The sequence below is a fragment of the Globicephala melas genome, chromosome 15 (genome assembly GCF_963455315.2).
Source record: "Globicephala melas chromosome 15, mGloMel1.2, whole genome shotgun sequence".
In the NCBI taxonomy this organism is placed as follows: Eukaryota; Metazoa; Chordata; class Mammalia; order Artiodactyla; family Delphinidae; genus Globicephala; species Globicephala melas.
In genome coordinates, this window is record NC_083328.1 from 25,362,598 (window position 1) to 25,380,128 (window position 17,531).

The following is a 17,531-nucleotide window of genomic DNA, read 5'->3' on the forward strand; positions in this document are numbered from 1 at the left end:
TGTGACTGCCGTCTGGATGCAGGTGTGCCATGGATGGGGTCCCACCATGTGTTTCAAGTCTCAGAAACACCACGACCGATGGAACCCCCAAGTTGTACAAGGGTGGGAGGGCAATGTGCCTGGGATTCAGGGGCCCCTCTCACATTCTCACCGTCCATTTGCAGTTGGTAATAGGGGAACCAGCTGTCCTGGGACTGAAGGGTTTCTGGGATGCGGGACTTTCAGCCCCTAAGACGGAAATGTCCCAGTGTAAACCAGGATGACTAGGTCACCCTAGTCAGTAACCACTAAGCAGCCCCACTGAGGCGGACTACCTTTAGTCCTTTGAGCTGGGCACCGACTGCGAGCCAGTCCGTGTCAGGTGCAGGGCACGCACTGTGGAGGAGGACCCTGTCCTCGTAGGGCTTATATCCTAGTGAGGCAGCAAGTAGATAATCATACACACAAACGTTAATTGCCGTTGTGATCAGGACTCTGAAGGAGGTGTTCACCATCTTATAAGACCAGAGCACTAGGGGATGGGGGGTGGGATTCAGGGGAGGCTTCCTGGAGGAAGTGACATTTAAGTGGACTGAATAGTGAGAAGCAGTTAGAAGGAGAGGGGGTGGAGGCACATCCCAGGCAGATGGTCCCGTCTGTGCAAGAGCCCTGAGGCTGGGAGGAGCTGGCCTGTGGTAGGAAAGGAAAGAGGGGCCCCCTGGCTGGGACATGAAGTTGAGGGGTGGAGGGGCCTGAGATGAGGAGTAGTCAATCTTTGGAAATTATTATTGTTAAGGAACTTCTCTTTCCCCATTGAAAACTCTAGGTTGCATTTGGTTATAATGTGGGCTTTCCTTTCAACTGTTTATCTGGAAATTACTAACAGTGAAATGTAGACCCTGGAGAAAAGGAAAAAATGAATGATATTTCTTTTTCTTTCCCCCCAAAGGAGCGAAAACTCCTTGAAGAGAGGATTAGTGACTTAACAACAAATCTTGCAGAAGAGGAAGAAAAAGCCAAGAATCTTACCAAGCTGAAAAATAAGCATGAATCTATGATTTCAGAACTGGAAGGTAAAACGGCTACCCAGTGATATTTTTTTTTGTTTTTTTAAAAATTATATATATATTTATTTATGGCTGCATTGGGTCTTCGTTGCTGCGTGCAGGCTTTCTCTAGTTGTGGCGAGTGGAGGCTACTCTTCGTTGTGGTGCACGGGCTTCTCATTGTGGTGGCTTCTCTTGTTGTGGAGCATGGGCTCTAGGCACGCGGGCTTCAGTAGTTGTGGCGTGCGGGCTCAGTAGTTGTGGCTCGCAGGCTCTAGAGCGCAGGCTCAGTAGTTGTGGCGCACGGGCTTAGTTGCTCAGCGGCATGTGGGATCTTCCCGGACCAGGGCTCGAACCCGTGTCCCCTGCATTGGCAGGCGGATTCTTAACCGCCATGCCACCAGGGAAGTCCCCCAGTGATGTTTTGAGTGGACATTTTAAAAGTAGGAATATCAGACAGGAAATTTGAGAATGGAAGATTATTGCAGAAAGGGGACAACCCTATCCAGCTGCCTGCTCACCCTTAGTGAACACACACGTTAATTCCAGAAGGTGCTTGTCACCAGGACTGACTTTCCTTCCACAAGACAGTGGTGCCGGCGGGACAGTTACCAGTGGGGGGGATGTGTGAGTGTGAATTTCCTCCATGTGAAATGCCTGAGCAGAAAGGCTCGTCCTCCAGGGGTCTCTCTGGTAGTGTCCACCTCCTGAGGGGCCCTGTCTTTGTTGTAGTGCGGCTGAAGAAGGAGGAGAAGAGCCGGCAGGAGCTGGAGAAGCTGAAGAGGAAGCTGGAGGGCGAGGCCAGCGACTTCCACGAGCAGATAGCCGACCTGCAGGCGCAGATCGCTGAGCTCAAGATGCAGCTGGCCAAGAAGGAGGAGGAGCTGCAGGCAGCCTTGGGCAGGTAGCGAGGCTGGCGGGGCAGGTCCAGTGTGTGCTGGTGCCCTGAGGGCCACTGCCGATCGGCGGTGGGGGGGGCCTCGGTCTTCCTCCTCCTCCTCCAGGCAGGCCTCCATCTCATGCTAGGTGGTCCAGGCCAGGCCTCCCGGGTGCCTCTCAGTCCTGCTGGCACCTTCAGAACTTTGCCTTTGAATTTCTTCTCTTCCCTCCAAACTCATCCTCTCTTCTCCCACTGTGTCTGCCTCTTGGGTGCCCAGCCTTTGTAGTCTATACCCCAGCTCTGGATTTCTGGTTGTGCACGGAGTCTGTTCTGTTGGCACCGCAAACACCACGGGTCTGAGGCTGAGAGGACCCTCCTGTCCCCCGCCCCCTCCTTCTGAGGTCCTTCTTTTTGCGAATGTGTCTCCTCCCTATCTTTTACCCTCCTTCTTGTCCCACGCACAGCGTGCAGCAGTCCTCAGAGTCTGCCCGTCCCCTGAGGTGTGTCCCACACCCTTTCCTCTGTGCCCCCTTCTCCCAGCTCTGAGCTGGATTCACTCTAACGGCTTCCCCCCGGGGGTATTACAGCAGCAACAACTAATGGGTATTAGCCTGCTCGCCGTACGCTAAGTTCTGCTCAAGCAGTGTCTTTGCAGACACTTGGCCAGGTATGTAGCTGTTACCTCCGTTCACTGAGGAGGAAGCTGAGCCAGGGGAGGTAAAGGGACATGTGACAGTCACCCAGCTTTTGAGAGACAGGCTGGGATCCATTCTCTGATCCCCTGGCCAGCTCTCTCTCAGCCCGTTTGTGCCATGTGACAGTGCGAGGGTGATGGGCCACCTCGTGCCTTCCCTCCTGAGGGTCCCTTTCCATCCATCGTGGGCAAAACCAGAGGCAGCTCCACAGTGGTCAGGAGGGAGCTCCCTTCCGTGCCATTCAGACAAGGCTCCCCATGTCCCACACTGACCCCCAGTCACTGCCTCCCCCGGTTTTAAAATCCCCCCCGCCCCACCCCCAAGCAGTGCCTGGCTAAGAGCTTTGCATGTAGCAGAACTCAGACACTGAGCAGATGGAAGAAAGAATAAACCAGTAGTTGCCAGGGAGGAATAATTGTCTAACATTCAGAAAGCATCTATTAGGCTCCTAATGTAGACAAGGCACCTTGCTAGTCTGGGACAGCGCGTTGTATTGTCTATATCTCTCTGTCTCTGCCTCTCTCTCTCTCTCTCTCTCTCTCTCTCTCTCTCTCTCTCTCTCGCTCACACACACACACACACACACACACGCACGCACGCACACGTGCAGCATGACCTGTTTTTTACATCAGCCCTTGGAAACCACGTTTCTCCATAAGCCTCCAATCCGTCTAGCATGGCAAGAAGTGGTCTGCTGTGTCTCGGGACATGAGCGAAACATGTTTTGATATGTATGGAACCCAAATGGCTGGTTCCATAAAGCCATTTTTGGCCACATTGTGGGATGGATAGCAGGGGGCTCAGGACCCCAGGGTCTTAATTCTGGGGATCCGTCCCCGGCAGGCTTGATGATGAAATCGCTCAGAAGAACAACGCCCTGAAGAAGATCCGGGAGCTGGAGGGTCACATCTCAGACCTCCAGGAGGACCTGGACTCAGAACGGGCCGCGAGGAGCAAAGCTGAGAAGCAGAAGCGGGACCTCGGGGAGGAGCTGGAAGCACTGAAGACGGAGCTGGAGGACACGCTAGACAGCACGGCCACCCAACAGGAGCTTAGGTGAGGGGCCCCCGCCCCACTGGTCCGCCACGCTGATGCGACGGTGGAGAGGGGCAAACCCGAGCAGATCCTCGGTCATGGGATTCCTCAGGCCCTACGTTTATCGGCCTGATTGTATTTTGCTTTAACTAATATAAGCATGCTTACTTTTAATCTTATTTTGCATCACAGTCAGAGGATATACTCAATTAGAGAATGATTTGAAAACTGTAGGAAAGTAGATTACCAAAAGCATCACCCCCAGTCCCACCACAGTTAACATTTTGGGGGATTTCATTCCTGTCTTTTCCTGTGTGTGTTAAATTTTCAAAATAATATTTATTAGATTGGTCTCTGATTAAAGAGTCACTGCAGGCTAACAGCCAACAACAACCAAAAAACACAAAAACAAAACCCACCATAAGAACGGGTCACCTGCCAGATAATGAAAGTTACTGCCTGACTTTAGTGAAACTAGATCGCTTATTCATTCAACAAATACACAAATGTGCTTTGAGTGCACCCTGTATCAAGCGCTAACATGGAGAATTATTTCCCACATTTTGGGTTTTGTGCTACATCACTTACCTGGGCCTAGAAGCCAGCACAATGTTCTCCATTCCCACTGGCCCAGTGCAATGGCTCAGAGCATGGGCACAGAGTCAGACTGTTTGGGTTCAAATTCTCGCCCTAGCACAATGGTTTCAACAGCTTGGGCAAGCTGCTTACTTTCTTAGCTTTAGTTTCCTCATCTATAAAATAGAAACGATGATATTCTTGCCTCTTAGGGTCACTCTGAATATTATATGAGATGAACTTAGGTCAGGGCCTGGCATATTGTGCATGCTCAGTAAATAAGAGCTAATGTTAATATTTACGGTACAGTTTGCAATTCACTTTGCATTCTTCCAACAATATCATGTGCTGTATTTTGTGTATTTGTTTGCCAGCCCTGGGAGATTCTGGGCAGGTAGCATGCTCCTCGTTTTGAGGAAATTCCAGGTCCAGAGAGGTTAGGTGACTCCCCCAAGGTCACCCGGGAGAGCGCTCGTTCTTCTGCACAGTACTGTCTGAGGTGAACCGCTGTCTCCTCCACCGCCAGCCACTGTATTCTTCCTGTCCAGGGCCAAGAGGGAGCAGGAGGTGTCGATGCTGAAGAAGGCCCTGGACGAGGAGACTCGGTCCCACGAGGCCCAGGTGCAGGAGATGAGGCAGAAGCACACACAGGCCGTGGAGGAGCTCACTGAGCAGCTGGAGCAGTTCAAGAGGGTGAGTTGCGATGCTTTTTTTGTGACAACAAAATATCAAGAACAATATGTCAACAGCTTCAAATAACTACATATCAGTGTCTATACTGAGACCAATAACAAGCTACAACAATTCGAATGAGAGTGATGACAGCCAGCATTTATTAAGTGCTTACTGTATATTCTGCTGATTAATCTTTACAACCACCCACTGGGATAGGTACAATGAAGCTCATTTTACACATGAAGGAACTGAGGTCCAGAGCACCTAGAGGTCACACAGCTAGTCAGCGAGCGTCCAAGCAGTCTGGCTCTGGACCCACTTCTTAGCCTCTCCAGGGTAGGGTATACTATACACTGCTCTTATGGATAAGCAAAGTTTAGCACAACTTCTGGGAAGTTAACAACACTGAGAACCTTCTAGCCATCTTCATTTCTCTGCAGATCAGAAGAAGACTATCATTATTTGATTTGAGTAGCAAGACAGCTCTCCCTGCTGTAGTTTTTTTTTTTAATTATTTATTTTCGCTGTGTTGGGTTTTCGTTGCTGTGCGCGGGCTTTCTCTAGTTGCGGCAAGCGGGGGCTTCTCCTCGTTGCTGTGCGCGGGCTTCTCATTAGGGTGGCTTCTCTTGTTGCAGAGCATGGGCTTTAGGCTTACGGGCTGTAGAGCGCAGGCTCAGTAGTTGCGGTGCATGGGCTTAGTTGCTCCATGGCATGTGGGATCTTCCCGGACCAGGGCTCCAACACGTGTCCCCTGCATTGGCAGGCAGATTCTTAACCAGTGCACCACCAGGGAAGTCCGCAGGTGTAGTTTGAGAATGGCTAGATCTAATCTTTCTTTCTCCCATGGTTGGCTACTTGGGGTATATGGGACTTGAGACAGTTAAATAGCTCTACTCTGAATGCTTCATATCGGGAACTTTCTCTCCCTTTGGAGAATTTCCTTGTATTTCATTCCCAGGAGGGAATTTTTTTAGCTTACGACATCCTGCCAGGTTGCTTCCCTAAGAGTCTGAATTATACCATCCTCAGAGCTACGGCTTCCCCCCTGCACTTTCTAGATTAAATGGCTGTTGCGTTACCTAAAAATTGTTGGAGTTTGCATTTGTTTCTATCGCCAATCAAAGTAAATGTTCTTCTATGAGCTGGTTCACGACCGGTTCTATCAGAATCTCAGAATTTTCCCGTACATTTAAATAACGCCAGCAATCCCTCATACGGCACTGTTTATATGCCACTGTTCCAAAGTTTTACGGACACTGACTCATTTAATTTCACTCATGACCTTTGCTAAAATGTAAATCTCCAGGCCCCACGCTGAAACGTGCTGTGCCAGACTGAACACCCCTCATGCTCCAAATGGAGAAAAGGACGCCTGTTCATGTCCCCTTGTCACTTGTCACATGGGGTCTGAATATGAATCTTCAGCATTCTGTCCGTTCTTTATATGTGTTGGATAAATAAGCCCTTGCTAATTTTATCTACAGCATGTATTTCCCCTTTTAATTGTCTTCCCTTTTTTATGTTCAGAAGTTATTTTTTATTGTGATAGAATCTGAACCCAAATGGGCTCTTCCCACCTTCTGAATAGTAAGGCCTCCAGACAGTGGTAAGGTGTATGTGTCCCTCTTACTCTGTGTTTGGAAGAGTGGGGCCTGGAAAGGTAACTGACCAGCACCGAGCCAGGTGGCTGTCAGAGGTGAGCAGGGGCTGGAAGCCACACACCGGATTCACAGCCTGGCCTCTTTGGAAAGACTCAGTTGTTCACGCCACCAGCAGACAGCATCCACGTCTGACCTGTATAAGAAAGAAGAGGCTGGGAACGCCTGTCCACCATCTCAGGAGCGTTGAAAAAGAGGACTATTTGACCTCTAGCAACTTTTCAGATTGTTGGGAAAAAGTTGTAACATCATTCCTATCTTGAATCCCCTTACATGTGTATAGCGTTGCCACCATTCTGGGAAAAAGGTTTTTGGGGAGCCCAGATCCCGTGAGGTCCCCCAGGGTCCTTGCTCATCAATCTGCACTATTACCCTAAGAGGCACTTTGTCCCTGTCTGAGGTCCCAGCAGCTCTTAGTCACACCTGGAGCAGAGGAATGGCTTCTGAGGCTGCCTGGACACTGCACAGCACCTTCCTGGGGCTGAGGATGAGCCCACTGTTGCTTCCTCTGCTCTTGAGACCCACACTTCTCTCTTGCTTCTTTCCTCCTCCCTACAGCCCTGGGAGAAGGCTCCTCCCTTCTTCTGCTTTTTCCCAAAATACTTTTTTTCTTGGAGAAACTCATGCACCTACATGAGCTAGTTAGATAAAATAACTTTCTCTAAACTTTCACAGAAATGGCAGTGTACATTCAATGATAAATCTGATGGACAATAGGGAATGGTGGGGACTGGGGCCAAGTGGAGTGTGATTGCCCTATTTACAGGGCTGGCTGCTATGTAGATCCAGCTGACTGTTACCTTGGAGGAAGGCAAGACCTCTGTTTCCAGATCTTTAGTTTGTTTTTTTGAAAGTCAGACTTACAGAGGTATATGCAGCAAAATTCACCAATTTTAAATGTATAGTTCAATAATTTTGACAAATGTATTCATTAGTGTAACCACCACCTAGCCATGAAATAGAACATTTGATTTTTAAAAAGAGAAGCTGGGAATCCAGATTTTTATGTGGTATTTCTTAATTAAAATGTTAAAAGGTACTGCATGGATTAAACAGGACAGGATGGCAGGGTTGATGCAGCCCAGGGGATGCCAGTTTGCAACCTCTGAGCTTTAGGAAAATGGAATCCAAAAAGTCTTACTGGTGATTGTGTGTTCTTCACTGTGTCGTGTCCCTCCCCTGAGGCAGGGGGCACAGGTCCCTGGACTTACTGAGGGAGGGGAAAGGAAAGAGAAAGAACCCCCGACAGCACAGGTCCCTATCTTAAATGCTCACTCAGCCACGGCTGTAACACCTTCCCTCCCCTCTGCCTCTCTGGCCAGGCCAAGGCCAACCTGGACAAGAACAAGCAGGCGCTGGAGAAAGAGAACGCAGACCTGGCTGGAGAGCTGCGTGTCCTGAGCCAAGCCAAGCAGGAGGTGGAGCACAAGAAGAAGAAGCTGGAGGTGCAGCTGCAGGAGCTGCAGTCCAAGTGCAGCGATGGGGAACGGGCCCGGGCCGAGCTCAATGACAAGGTCCACAAACTGCAGGTGAGGCAGGCTTCGCTGGGACCGACCCTTGAGGAATGAGGCTCTTCCGGGTAACAAAGCCTCTCTCGTGGCAAAGCAAGTCCGTTTCCTCTAGTTACATTCCTTGGGGAGAAGAGATGGTCGCCCTATTCAATTTAATGTTTAAAAACTCTCTTCCACTCATTCAGTGAGTATTTATTGAGTGCCTGCTGTATGCCAGGCACCATGTTTAATCCTGAGATACAAGAGCAAGGAAGCAGACAGACACTGTCCCTGCCCCAGGAGAACTCCAGACTAGTGGAGGGTAAGACGTTAATAACCACATAGATGAATGTAAAATGATGCTGGAAAGCAGAGGCATATAATGCAATAAGTGTAAATAATATGGGTGCCTGGGCTGCAGGAGGAGGGGTCAGGAAAGGCTTCCCTAAGATGTATAGTCTGACAGGTAAGAAGTCTATCTACTTATAGGCAGAGGGAGCAGCATGTGTAAAGGCCCGGCAGCAAGTGGGAAATTAGAAGAGATCACGTAAGGCCAGTAGAGCTAGATGCCGAATGGAAGGGGAACTGTGGCACAAAATAGGATTGGAGAGGTAGGTTGTGGCCGGAGGACACAGGGCCTTCAAGGCCCCATTATATGTATGTTGGTCTTTACTCTGAGTGATGGGAAACCACTGATGGGTTTTAAGCTGAAGAATGACATGGTCTGGTTTTCTTTGGTCTTAATTAGCTTTGAATAGACATTTGGCCTGACCTGCCATTCGTGGGATATGGCCCCACCTCTGATAAAGATTTAATGCACCTAGAGCCTGGGATGAGGGTGCAGGGCAGCGTTAAGTATGAATTTTTCCACATGCAGTTGGGCACAGGGGTTTTGCTATCCTAAGACAAGCAACGTCCTGAAGGAGTGGAGTCAAGATCATTTACATCCTTACTGTAAATGGGAAGAGAACAGATGGTGTGCAGGTATCTCCGAAAGGACTTGCTCAGAGATACCAGCTCCTGGAGTAAAAGGCAGAGGAAAGTTAGAAGGCTTTTACCTTTAGTGTCTGCGTCTTTGGTTTTGCCACAAGGGTCAGTGAAAGGGCAAAGAGCAGGGGTGAAGAAGAGGGGTGGTAGGGACAGGACCCCTGGAAGTGGAAGTGCCACCTGCAGTCCCTTCCCCCACTTTAGGGAGTGAGTGAGCCCAGAACATTGTTCAGTGTCTGGAGCCTCAGACCTGCTGCTTCATCTTTGCCAACCTTGGCAAGGATCCAGGATCCATTTAGAGGGATCAGGGCCCAGTCAGCACAGTCTAACTACAGTCTAACAGGGCTCTAACAGGGTCCTAGAACCAGAGTCTACAGCCAGAGATTGCAACTTGTACGTGATGTGCTTCCCTGGGGGGGCATGGAGCGACCATGACCAGGCCGCCTAGCTCATGGGTATTTTGCAGTGGATACCCCAAGGCCTATCACTGAGTACAAAGGGCTCCTCTTAATGAGGATCCTGTTCTAGAGGTTCCGACTAACCAGTCTCTTGGCACCCTCAGAATGAAGTTGAGAGTGTCACGGGGCTGCTCAACGAGGCAGAGGGGAAGGCCATCAAACTGGCCAAGGACGTGGCATCCCTTGGGTCCCAGCTCCAGGACACCCAGGTGGGTATCGTGCCACATCAGCCAGAGGCACCTGGGGTACGACCTTCCTGGGGGTGGGCCGCTAGACTTCCATGTGTCATTTCCATAGGAGCTGCTTCAAGAAGAAACCCGGCAGAAGCTCAATGTGTCCACCAAGCTGCGCCAGCTGGAGGATGAGAAGAACAGCCTACAGGACCAGCTGGATGAGGAGATGGAGGCCAAGCAGAACCTGGAGCGCCACATCTCCACTCTGAACATCCAGGTGCCCCTGCATGTCCTTGCGTTTCTGGGCCTGAGCCCTTAAGGGTAGATCAGTGGCTCCGATGTGATTGTGGTAGAATGGTGGCGCCATTTTGATTGGCTCGCTGGCTCCCCCTGCTGTTGCGTTTCTTCAATGAGTCGGTGGTCTTTGCTTCTCAGGGGCGCAGGGATGGGAATCCCTCACCACCCTCCTCTCACCCCACCCTGGACACTGCCATTTCAGCTCTCCGATTCGAAGAAGAAACTGCAGGACTTTGCCAGCACCGTGGAATCCCTGGAAGAGGGCAAGAAGAGGTTCCAGAAGGAAATTGAAGGCCTCACCCAGCAGTACGAAGAGAAGGCAGCTGCTTATGACAAACTGGAAAAGACCAAGAACAGGCTTCAGCAAGAGCTGGACGACCTGGTCGTTGATTTGGACAACCAGCGGCAACTGGTGTCCAACCTGGAAAAGAAGCAGAAGAAGTTTGATCAGGTAGGGGCTAGAGGGCCCTCCACTCTGCTCATGGACCCTGGCTGGGGGGAACCGGGTCTGCAAAGTATCCAGTGTGGTTGCTGCGTGTGTGTCAGCATCCCATCCAGGCTTTGCTGGATGCGATGGAAGCCTAGCCTGCTCTGTGTGAAACAGTAGTTAGGGCTTCTTGGTCAGAGGGAGGAGAGTGGCAAAGCCTCAGTGACTGTGACTTTCTGGGTCCCACCACCATAAGGGCCATCTAGAAACCCAGTCGTGCCTTGGGCTCTAGCCCTGATAAGGAACGAGGTTTACTGATTTTATTACTAAGCGAGTATTTACTGAGTGCCTGCTGAGATTTCCAAGTAATTTAAAGGATCTACCCTTGAAATACCACTGTTCCCTAACATTTCATCACAGAGAGTCTTGAGCACACAGCAAAGCGGAAAGCACTATACCGTGAACACCTGTACACCACCACCTGGCTTCAATCATTAATGCTTCACCACGCAGACTTTATCACACACTATTTATAAGGGTGTATTGCATCTGTCATTTATATCTTTTGGATGCATTTCAAAGCAAATTACAGACATCTGTACATCTCCCCTTGATACCTCAGCATTGCATATAAAAACTAGGGTTCATTTTTTAAAGTATTTTTTCTTCCCTTGAATACATACAATGAAATGTGTAAATCTTAAGCATACACTCACTGAGTTCTGATAAATGCATACACCTGTATGACCCAAACCCCGAAATACCAACTTTTAATATATGTTACTCAGATTTAGTAAATATGATTTGGTTTACAAGTGACTTGGGATTTATTCCAAAATTCAGTTTTGGGATTGTACTTTGGGATTCTTCCCTCTTCTACCAACCATCCCTTCCCTGTGCTGACAGCTTGTCCTCATTGCTTCTAATCTGCGGTCTCATTACCTGGCCCAGGGTCTGAGGCTGCTTTATTATTTTCCTGTCGCAAACAGTGGAGAGTTTTTGTGTTGACTGCTGTTTGGGAGTCCCTGTTACTTGCCTGTCTTTGTGGAATTCTGGCAGTCTGGGTTTTGGATGTTACGGCGTGTACTGCTCTCTCTTTCAAAAGCTGAGATTAACGTCAGTATGGTGTGTTCTTGGAACTGCTTCTCCAGGCAGAGGGGGAACTATGTGCAGATCCATCCACCACTCACCATTGCCCTACCGCGGCTCACAGGCTACTCTTGTGAGCGAGCGACTGTGGCCATGAAACAAAAGAATAATTGGACTCTGGGAGGATTAAATGTCACCCTGACCTCGGTCACAGCACATTCTAACCAACATGGGCAGCGTCAGTGACTTCCAAGCACAGAGATTCAGCGGATGCTGGCTCTGCAGAAGGTTGACCTCGAAGTCGGGGAGCAGTCTTATTATAAACTGTTTGCTTAGACACCTGACTTCCGTCCACCTGCACCAGGACACAAGGCTTCTTCCCCATATTTGCAGTTCAATGCAGCCGACCCTCAGGCATGCCTAGAGCTCACCTCTGGGTCTTCTGCTGTGTTGCAGTTGTTGGCTGAGGAGAAAAACATCTCTTCCAAATATGCGGATGAAAGGGACAGAGCCGAGGCAGAAGCCAGGGAGAAGGAAACCAAGGCCCTGTCGTTGGCACGGGCCCTTGAGGAGGCCTTAGAAGCCAAAGAGGAGCTTGAGAGGACCAACAAAATGCTCAAAGCTGAGATGGAGGATCTGGTTAGCTCCAAGGACGACGTGGGCAAGAACGTAAGTGGCTCTTCATCATCTTTGCTTGTCTACGTTTCACCCACCCACTCTCTGTGCTATTTATCAGTCCACGGGGGAAGGAGGGGGCTCCATGCCTCCTTCATGCTAAGGAATACTCAGGAATTGGAAGGAGTCCCTCAGGCTGATGCAAAGAAGGGGCCTGGTTGAGAACTGCATTTGGGGGTGGGTTCTGAGTCAAGGGTTCCGAGAGGATGGCTCTGGTCTGGACTCCTGGTCATGCATCTTGGGAGTGGCAAAAGCCATCTCCCTGACCTTGATGAGCTGTCCCTGGGGGCTGCCCGACCATCTTCATGACGTCAACCCTTACGTAAAAGGTCCATGAGCTGGAGAAGTCCAAGCGAGCCCTGGAAACCCAGATGGAGGAGATGAAGACCCAGCTGGAAGAGCTCGAGGATGAGCTGCAGGCGACAGAAGATGCCAAGCTGAGGCTGGAGGTCAACATGCAGGCCCTGAAGGGCCAGTTCGAGCGGGATCTTCAGGCCCGGGATGAGCAGAATGAAGAAAAGAGGAGGCAGCTCCAGAGGCAGGTAATCTGTGAGGAGGAAGGAAAGGGGGGAAGGGGAGGTGGGGCGGCCTGCTTCCTTCCTCCCACCTCCACTTCCTGGCTTCATGGAGACTCTGATCTCTCACCTTTGACCTGGGGATGAGAAACCCACCTTGCAGGTGGTTATGCAAACCTGGGCGCTGGGAAGGGATCCTAGGGGCGGCCTTGCCCGGCAGCGCACGTCTCTCTCCTTGCTCAGCTTCACGAGTACGAGACGGAACTGGAAGACGAGAGAAAGCAACGTGCCCTGGCGGTGGCGGCCAAGAAGAAGCTGGAAGGGGACCTGAAGGACCTGGAGCTGCAGGCCGACTCGGCCATCAAGGGGAGAGAGGAAGCTATCAAGCAGCTGCGAAAACTGCAGGTGGGTGACGCCCCAAGGGCCGGGCGCGCGGGGGAAGCCAGGTCAGCAGCAGTGGGAGGACACAGGCCTCCCTCTGTCGCCAGTGCCTGGTCACCTGGTGCTTTTCCATCACCCTTTAGCTTTGGGGGCTGTTTCCTGCCCTGGGGAAACAATCAAGGGGGGGCAACATTTGGGGGGGCAACATCAGGCATTTGGCTGCGGCCCCCAGATCTCAGCACCGCTTCTTAGGTCTGCGGAGCCCATCCAGAACCGTGCCCCAGGCAGCCACCTGGCCACGTGAGGCTGAGGGCTCTGCAGTCAATCGTGGGAAATCCTAGGGTCGGCACAGAAAGGTAATTTGGGCAGCAGGACTCGGTGAGTAAGGACCTCTTAGCTGGTCCCGCCTGTTGACCACGCAGGCTCAGATGAAGGACTTCCAGAGAGAGCTGGAAGACGCCCGCAACTCCCGGGATGAGATCTTTGCCACGGCCAAAGAGAATGAGAAGAAGGCCAAGAGCTTGGAGGCAGACCTCATGCAGCTACAGGAGGTAAAGGCTTCTTCTCGCTGCGAGAGCCCTGATGGGGATGCCGTGATAGCAGCCCCGGGCACCCCCAGCTTGTGCACCCTCGTCCAGCATTCCACACGGGTGGGCCCCATAGCGAGGGTGGGGAAAGACACAGGGTTTCCTCCCTGATGGATCTGCAGGCCTCCCCCTGAACTCAGAGGAGGCCGAGCCATTTTAGAGACGGCTGGGGGCCAGGTGACAGGAACGGGGTGGATTCTCGGGTGGGCTCAGCCCTTTCCGGGCAGACAGCAGGTTTCCTTGCTCCCCACCTGCCACCGTCCAGGATCTAGCCGCGGCCGAGAGGGCTCGCAAGCAGGCAGACCTGGAGAAGGAGGAGCTGGCTGAGGAACTGGCCAGCAGCGTGTCTGGAAGGTATGAGCCTCATGGGGAGAAGGGGGTCCCTAGACTCAGATGATGAGGGAGAGGCAGTCAGAGGAGAGTCTCCTGGACCCCATTTAATGCTGAAAATGATAGAACGTTCAGCTGAGCTTATGACAGGGGTCATGGGGTTCTCCACCCTATTTGAGGGTGTAGCCAGTTTCACTCATTCGGCATGGCGGGGACAGGGAATCTGGGGACGTCGGGGAGGAGGGAATTGATCCTCATCCCAGGCCTGGCTTTGCTGACACCAATTGGCTCCCCACTTCCTGCTATGTACCTTTGGACAAGCCTCTAAGCCTCTCTGAACCTCAGTTATAAAAGGCGGCAACCCTGAGGCATTGCTTCTCCAAGAGAGGAAGCTCTCTAAGCCTCTGAGTGGAGGCTGGAGGCCCCAGAGCGGCTGCCTTTCCCTTAGGAACGCGCTGCAGGACGAGAAGCGCCGCCTGGAAGCCCGCATCTCGCAGCTGGAGGAGGAGCTGGAGGAAGAGCAAGGCAACATGGAGGCCATGAGTGACCGAGTCCGGAAGGCCACACAGCAGGTGAGGCCGGGGCGGCCAGGAGCAGGGCAGCACATGCCTCAGATCCGCCCCGTCCCAAGCCTCACACGGCTTCAGGACAGGCTCCTGTGTGCCAGGCCCCGGTGGGGGTGGACGAGAATGCGAAGGCGGGAGAGTAGGGACCCAGCACGTCTGCTCCCGAGCGTCCACTCCCTCCCCTTCCGGTCACACCAGCACCCCGCCTGCAGCACCTCCTTTGGTGGCTCCCTCCAGTAGACGATGCTCACCCACAAGGGCCTTGGCAGTCTCCTTCCTGCTCTTTCCTCAGCCCCCACCTTACAACAGTGAGCACTCAGTGACGTCACTGAGCGCCAGCTCCATGATGGGCGCTGGGGACCCATCGTGTGACCTGGGCGCCTGGGTGGCACCGGGATGCTTTTCCTGGAAGAGCTGCCTCTTGAGCTGGGTCTTCAAGGATGGCCAAGAAAGAGCTGGCTGCTGGAGGGGAAGGAGGAGGGCTTCTGGGTGCTCCAGCTCCAGGGACCTGCGCAGAGGCCAACGAAGGCTGGGGGCTGCGGGGCGGGGGGAGCCGTTCATCTCAGTGCACCGTCTGGCACTTCCCAAGCCCTCCACCTGGTGACCTTCACCCTCCTCCCCAGGCCGAGCAGCTCAACAATGAGCTGGCCACGGAGCGCAGCACGGCCCAGAAGAATGAAAGTGCGCGGCAGCAGCTTGAGCGCCAGAACAAGGAGCTGCGGAGCAAGCTGCAGGAGATGGAGGGGGCAGTCAAGTCCAAGTTCAAGTCCACCATTGCGGCTCTGGAGGCCAAGATCGCACAACTAGAGGAGCAGGTCGAGCAGGAGGCCAGGTACGGTGGGACCAGTGCCCGAACGACAGCCGGCTTGCCAGTGAGTGGCGGGGATGTCGGGGGTCAGTCAGCCTCTCTGGGCATCATTTCTGGCTGAGAAATCAGCTCAGTGGTACCTGCGCTGCAGCTGTGTTGGGAGAACTGAGTGAGAACACAGGAAGGTGCTGTGCCCTAGCCTGGCCTGGAGTAAGCCTCTGAGACATTAGCTGCTCTAAGCAGCATGACTCTTCAGTGATGTCAGCCAGACTTCCCAGGAGCTCATGTCACTTTGCCTAACGTTGTGTCTGCAGGATGTCACATTAATGGGTACACAAAACATCCAAATCATCAGCCCACAGACACATGGGAAGGCGTCTCACTTAAGCACGGTCCCTGAGCTGTAAGGTCACAGCACATTCATGACCATCAGATAGGGTCGGGATCCTTGCACTGTTTTTGCTTTCGGTGGTGGCTTTACGGATAACTCACATACCACACAGTTCACACATTTAAAGTGTACAGTTCAGTGGCTTTCCGTGTACAATTCATAGGCACACGCTCACCAAAGTCAACTGCAGAACGCTGTCATCACCAATAAGCAGCCCTGTATCCTTAACCATCGCCGTCTATTTCCCCTCCCCAGCCAACCACTGATTTAATTTCTGTCTCTGTTGTCTATTCTGGACATTTCGTCAAGTGGGATCATACATCACGAGGCCTTTTGTGACTGGCTTCTTTCACGGAGCATGTTTGCAAGGCTCCCCCATGCTGTAGCCGACGTCAGCACTTCATTCCTTTTCATGGACGAACATTATTCTCAGGATGAGCCCTGATTTGGGCTCAGGAAAAGTGCCCACCGTGGGCCATGCTGGTCTGGTTTACACACCGACTGCTAGGGAGGCCCTCCCCATCCGAAACATCCCCACTCCCCCTGTGTGTGCAGAGAGAAACAGGCAGCCACCAAGTCGCTGAAGCAGAAGGACAAGAAGCTGAAGGAGGCCCTGCTGCAGGTGGAAGACGAGCGCAAAATGGCAGAGCAGTACAAGGAGCAGGTAACCCTGCCCCGCCCCCTCCCAGCCCCACAAGCCCTGCCACAGACCCCCCTGACCCTCGGGCCTCTCCTTGACAGGCTGAGAAAGGAAACACGAGGGTCAAGCAACTCAAGAGGCAGCTGGAGGAGGCGGAGGAAGAGTCCCAGCGCATCAACGCCAACCGCAGGAAGCTGCAGCGGGAGCTGGATGAGGCCACAGAGAGCAACGAGGCCATGGGCCGCGAGGTGACGGCGCTCAAGAGCAAGCTCAGGTGAGGGACCAGCCCCGGGGGCCTCATCTCATGGGCTGGCTGCACGGGTCGGCCTGAAGCCTCCACAGTGGCTCAGAGCCCCTTTCCCCAAAGCCCTCGTGGCTTTCCGGCTCAGCATCACGTATGCAGCACCATCGTGTGCTGGACGTGGGCGGGGCCCAGATCACAGGGGCCCTCCCTCTGAGCAGCACCCCTTCTGTCCTAACAACCGCTCCCATCCCATCCTCCAGGTGAGGAGGAGGAGGCGGCAGTACCTCCATCTCCTGAGACCTTTCTTCGCTGTGTCATCAACAGCTGCAGAATCCCTTCTCCCCTAACCTCTTTTCTGGACTTTCTCTTCCCCACCTTTCCCTGACTCGGCGTTTCTCTGCACTACTGCCATTCAGGGCTGAATAATTCTTTATCATGGGCTGCCCTGTGCACTGTAGGATGTTAAGCAGCATCCTTGGCCTCCAGCCACTAGATGCAGTGGCACTTCCCCCAGCGTCCCCCGGGGGGGCCAGCACCCACAGTTGAGACCCTCTGCCGTAAGTGGACTGCGGTTGTTTTCTCTCCCACACCCCTGAACCTCCGAGCCTGAAGGGGGTGGATGCTCCCCCGCTCCTCAGGGCTCCTTCCCATCCCCTTGTCCACCTGGTTCCCTGAAGGTTTGAGCTCCGTGCTTCCTATCACACTCGCTCACACCCCACAGCAGGTGGGTGATCCAGCCTCTCAAGTCCACGACCTTCTCTCCTCCAGGACCCTGCCACTCCCCGGGCATTCCCAGTAACTCTCAGCCCTAATGTGACCATCAAGCACCCATCATCTGCCTGCCACCACGTTTCTTTAGCTCACTCCCTCTGTCTCCGCCGGGGTCTCCAACCCCTCAGCTCATCCTCTCGCAGCCCCACCGACTCCAT

The 17,531-nt window shown here is 52.7% G+C and overlaps 2 protein-coding genes across 6 annotated transcripts in view; one reads left to right on the forward strand and one right to left on the reverse strand.

Moving 5' to 3' along the window:
• The window catches only part of MYH11 (myosin heavy chain 11), a 128,009-nt gene that overhangs the window by 103,264 nt on the left and 7,214 nt on the right, over window positions 1-17,531 (forward strand). For all 4 annotated transcript variants that reach the window (XM_060285764.1, XM_030884047.2, XM_060285765.1 and 1 more), the window contains 17 exons: window positions 929-1,052; window positions 1,758-1,929; window positions 3,444-3,656; window positions 4,760-4,904; window positions 7,867-8,073; window positions 9,584-9,688; window positions 9,777-9,929; window positions 10,152-10,400; window positions 11,922-12,134; window positions 12,470-12,682; window positions 12,899-13,060; window positions 13,459-13,587; window positions 13,889-13,977; window positions 14,402-14,525; window positions 15,143-15,351; window positions 16,274-16,382; window positions 16,460-16,632. In XM_060285764.1, coding sequence (XP_060141747.1) covers window positions 929-1,052; window positions 1,758-1,929; window positions 3,444-3,656; window positions 4,760-4,904; window positions 7,867-8,073; window positions 9,584-9,688; window positions 9,777-9,929; window positions 10,152-10,400; window positions 11,922-12,134; window positions 12,470-12,682; window positions 12,899-13,060; window positions 13,459-13,587; window positions 13,889-13,977; window positions 14,402-14,525; window positions 15,143-15,351; window positions 16,274-16,382; window positions 16,460-16,632 — 2,789 coding nt within the window. The remainder of the gene's footprint in view (window positions 1-928; window positions 1,053-1,757; window positions 1,930-3,443; window positions 3,657-4,759; window positions 4,905-7,866; window positions 8,074-9,583; window positions 9,689-9,776; window positions 9,930-10,151; window positions 10,401-11,921; window positions 12,135-12,469; window positions 12,683-12,898; window positions 13,061-13,458; window positions 13,588-13,888; window positions 13,978-14,401; window positions 14,526-15,142; window positions 15,352-16,273; window positions 16,383-16,459; window positions 16,633-17,531) is intronic.
• The window catches only part of NDE1 (nudE neurodevelopment protein 1), a 51,685-nt gene continuing 42,343 nt past the window's right edge, over window positions 8,190-17,531 (reverse strand). For both annotated transcript variants that reach the window (XR_004045227.2, XR_009559207.1), the window contains one exon: window positions 8,190-10,370. The gene's annotated coding sequence lies outside the window, so the exon portion shown is untranslated. The remainder of the gene's footprint in view (window positions 10,371-17,531) is intronic.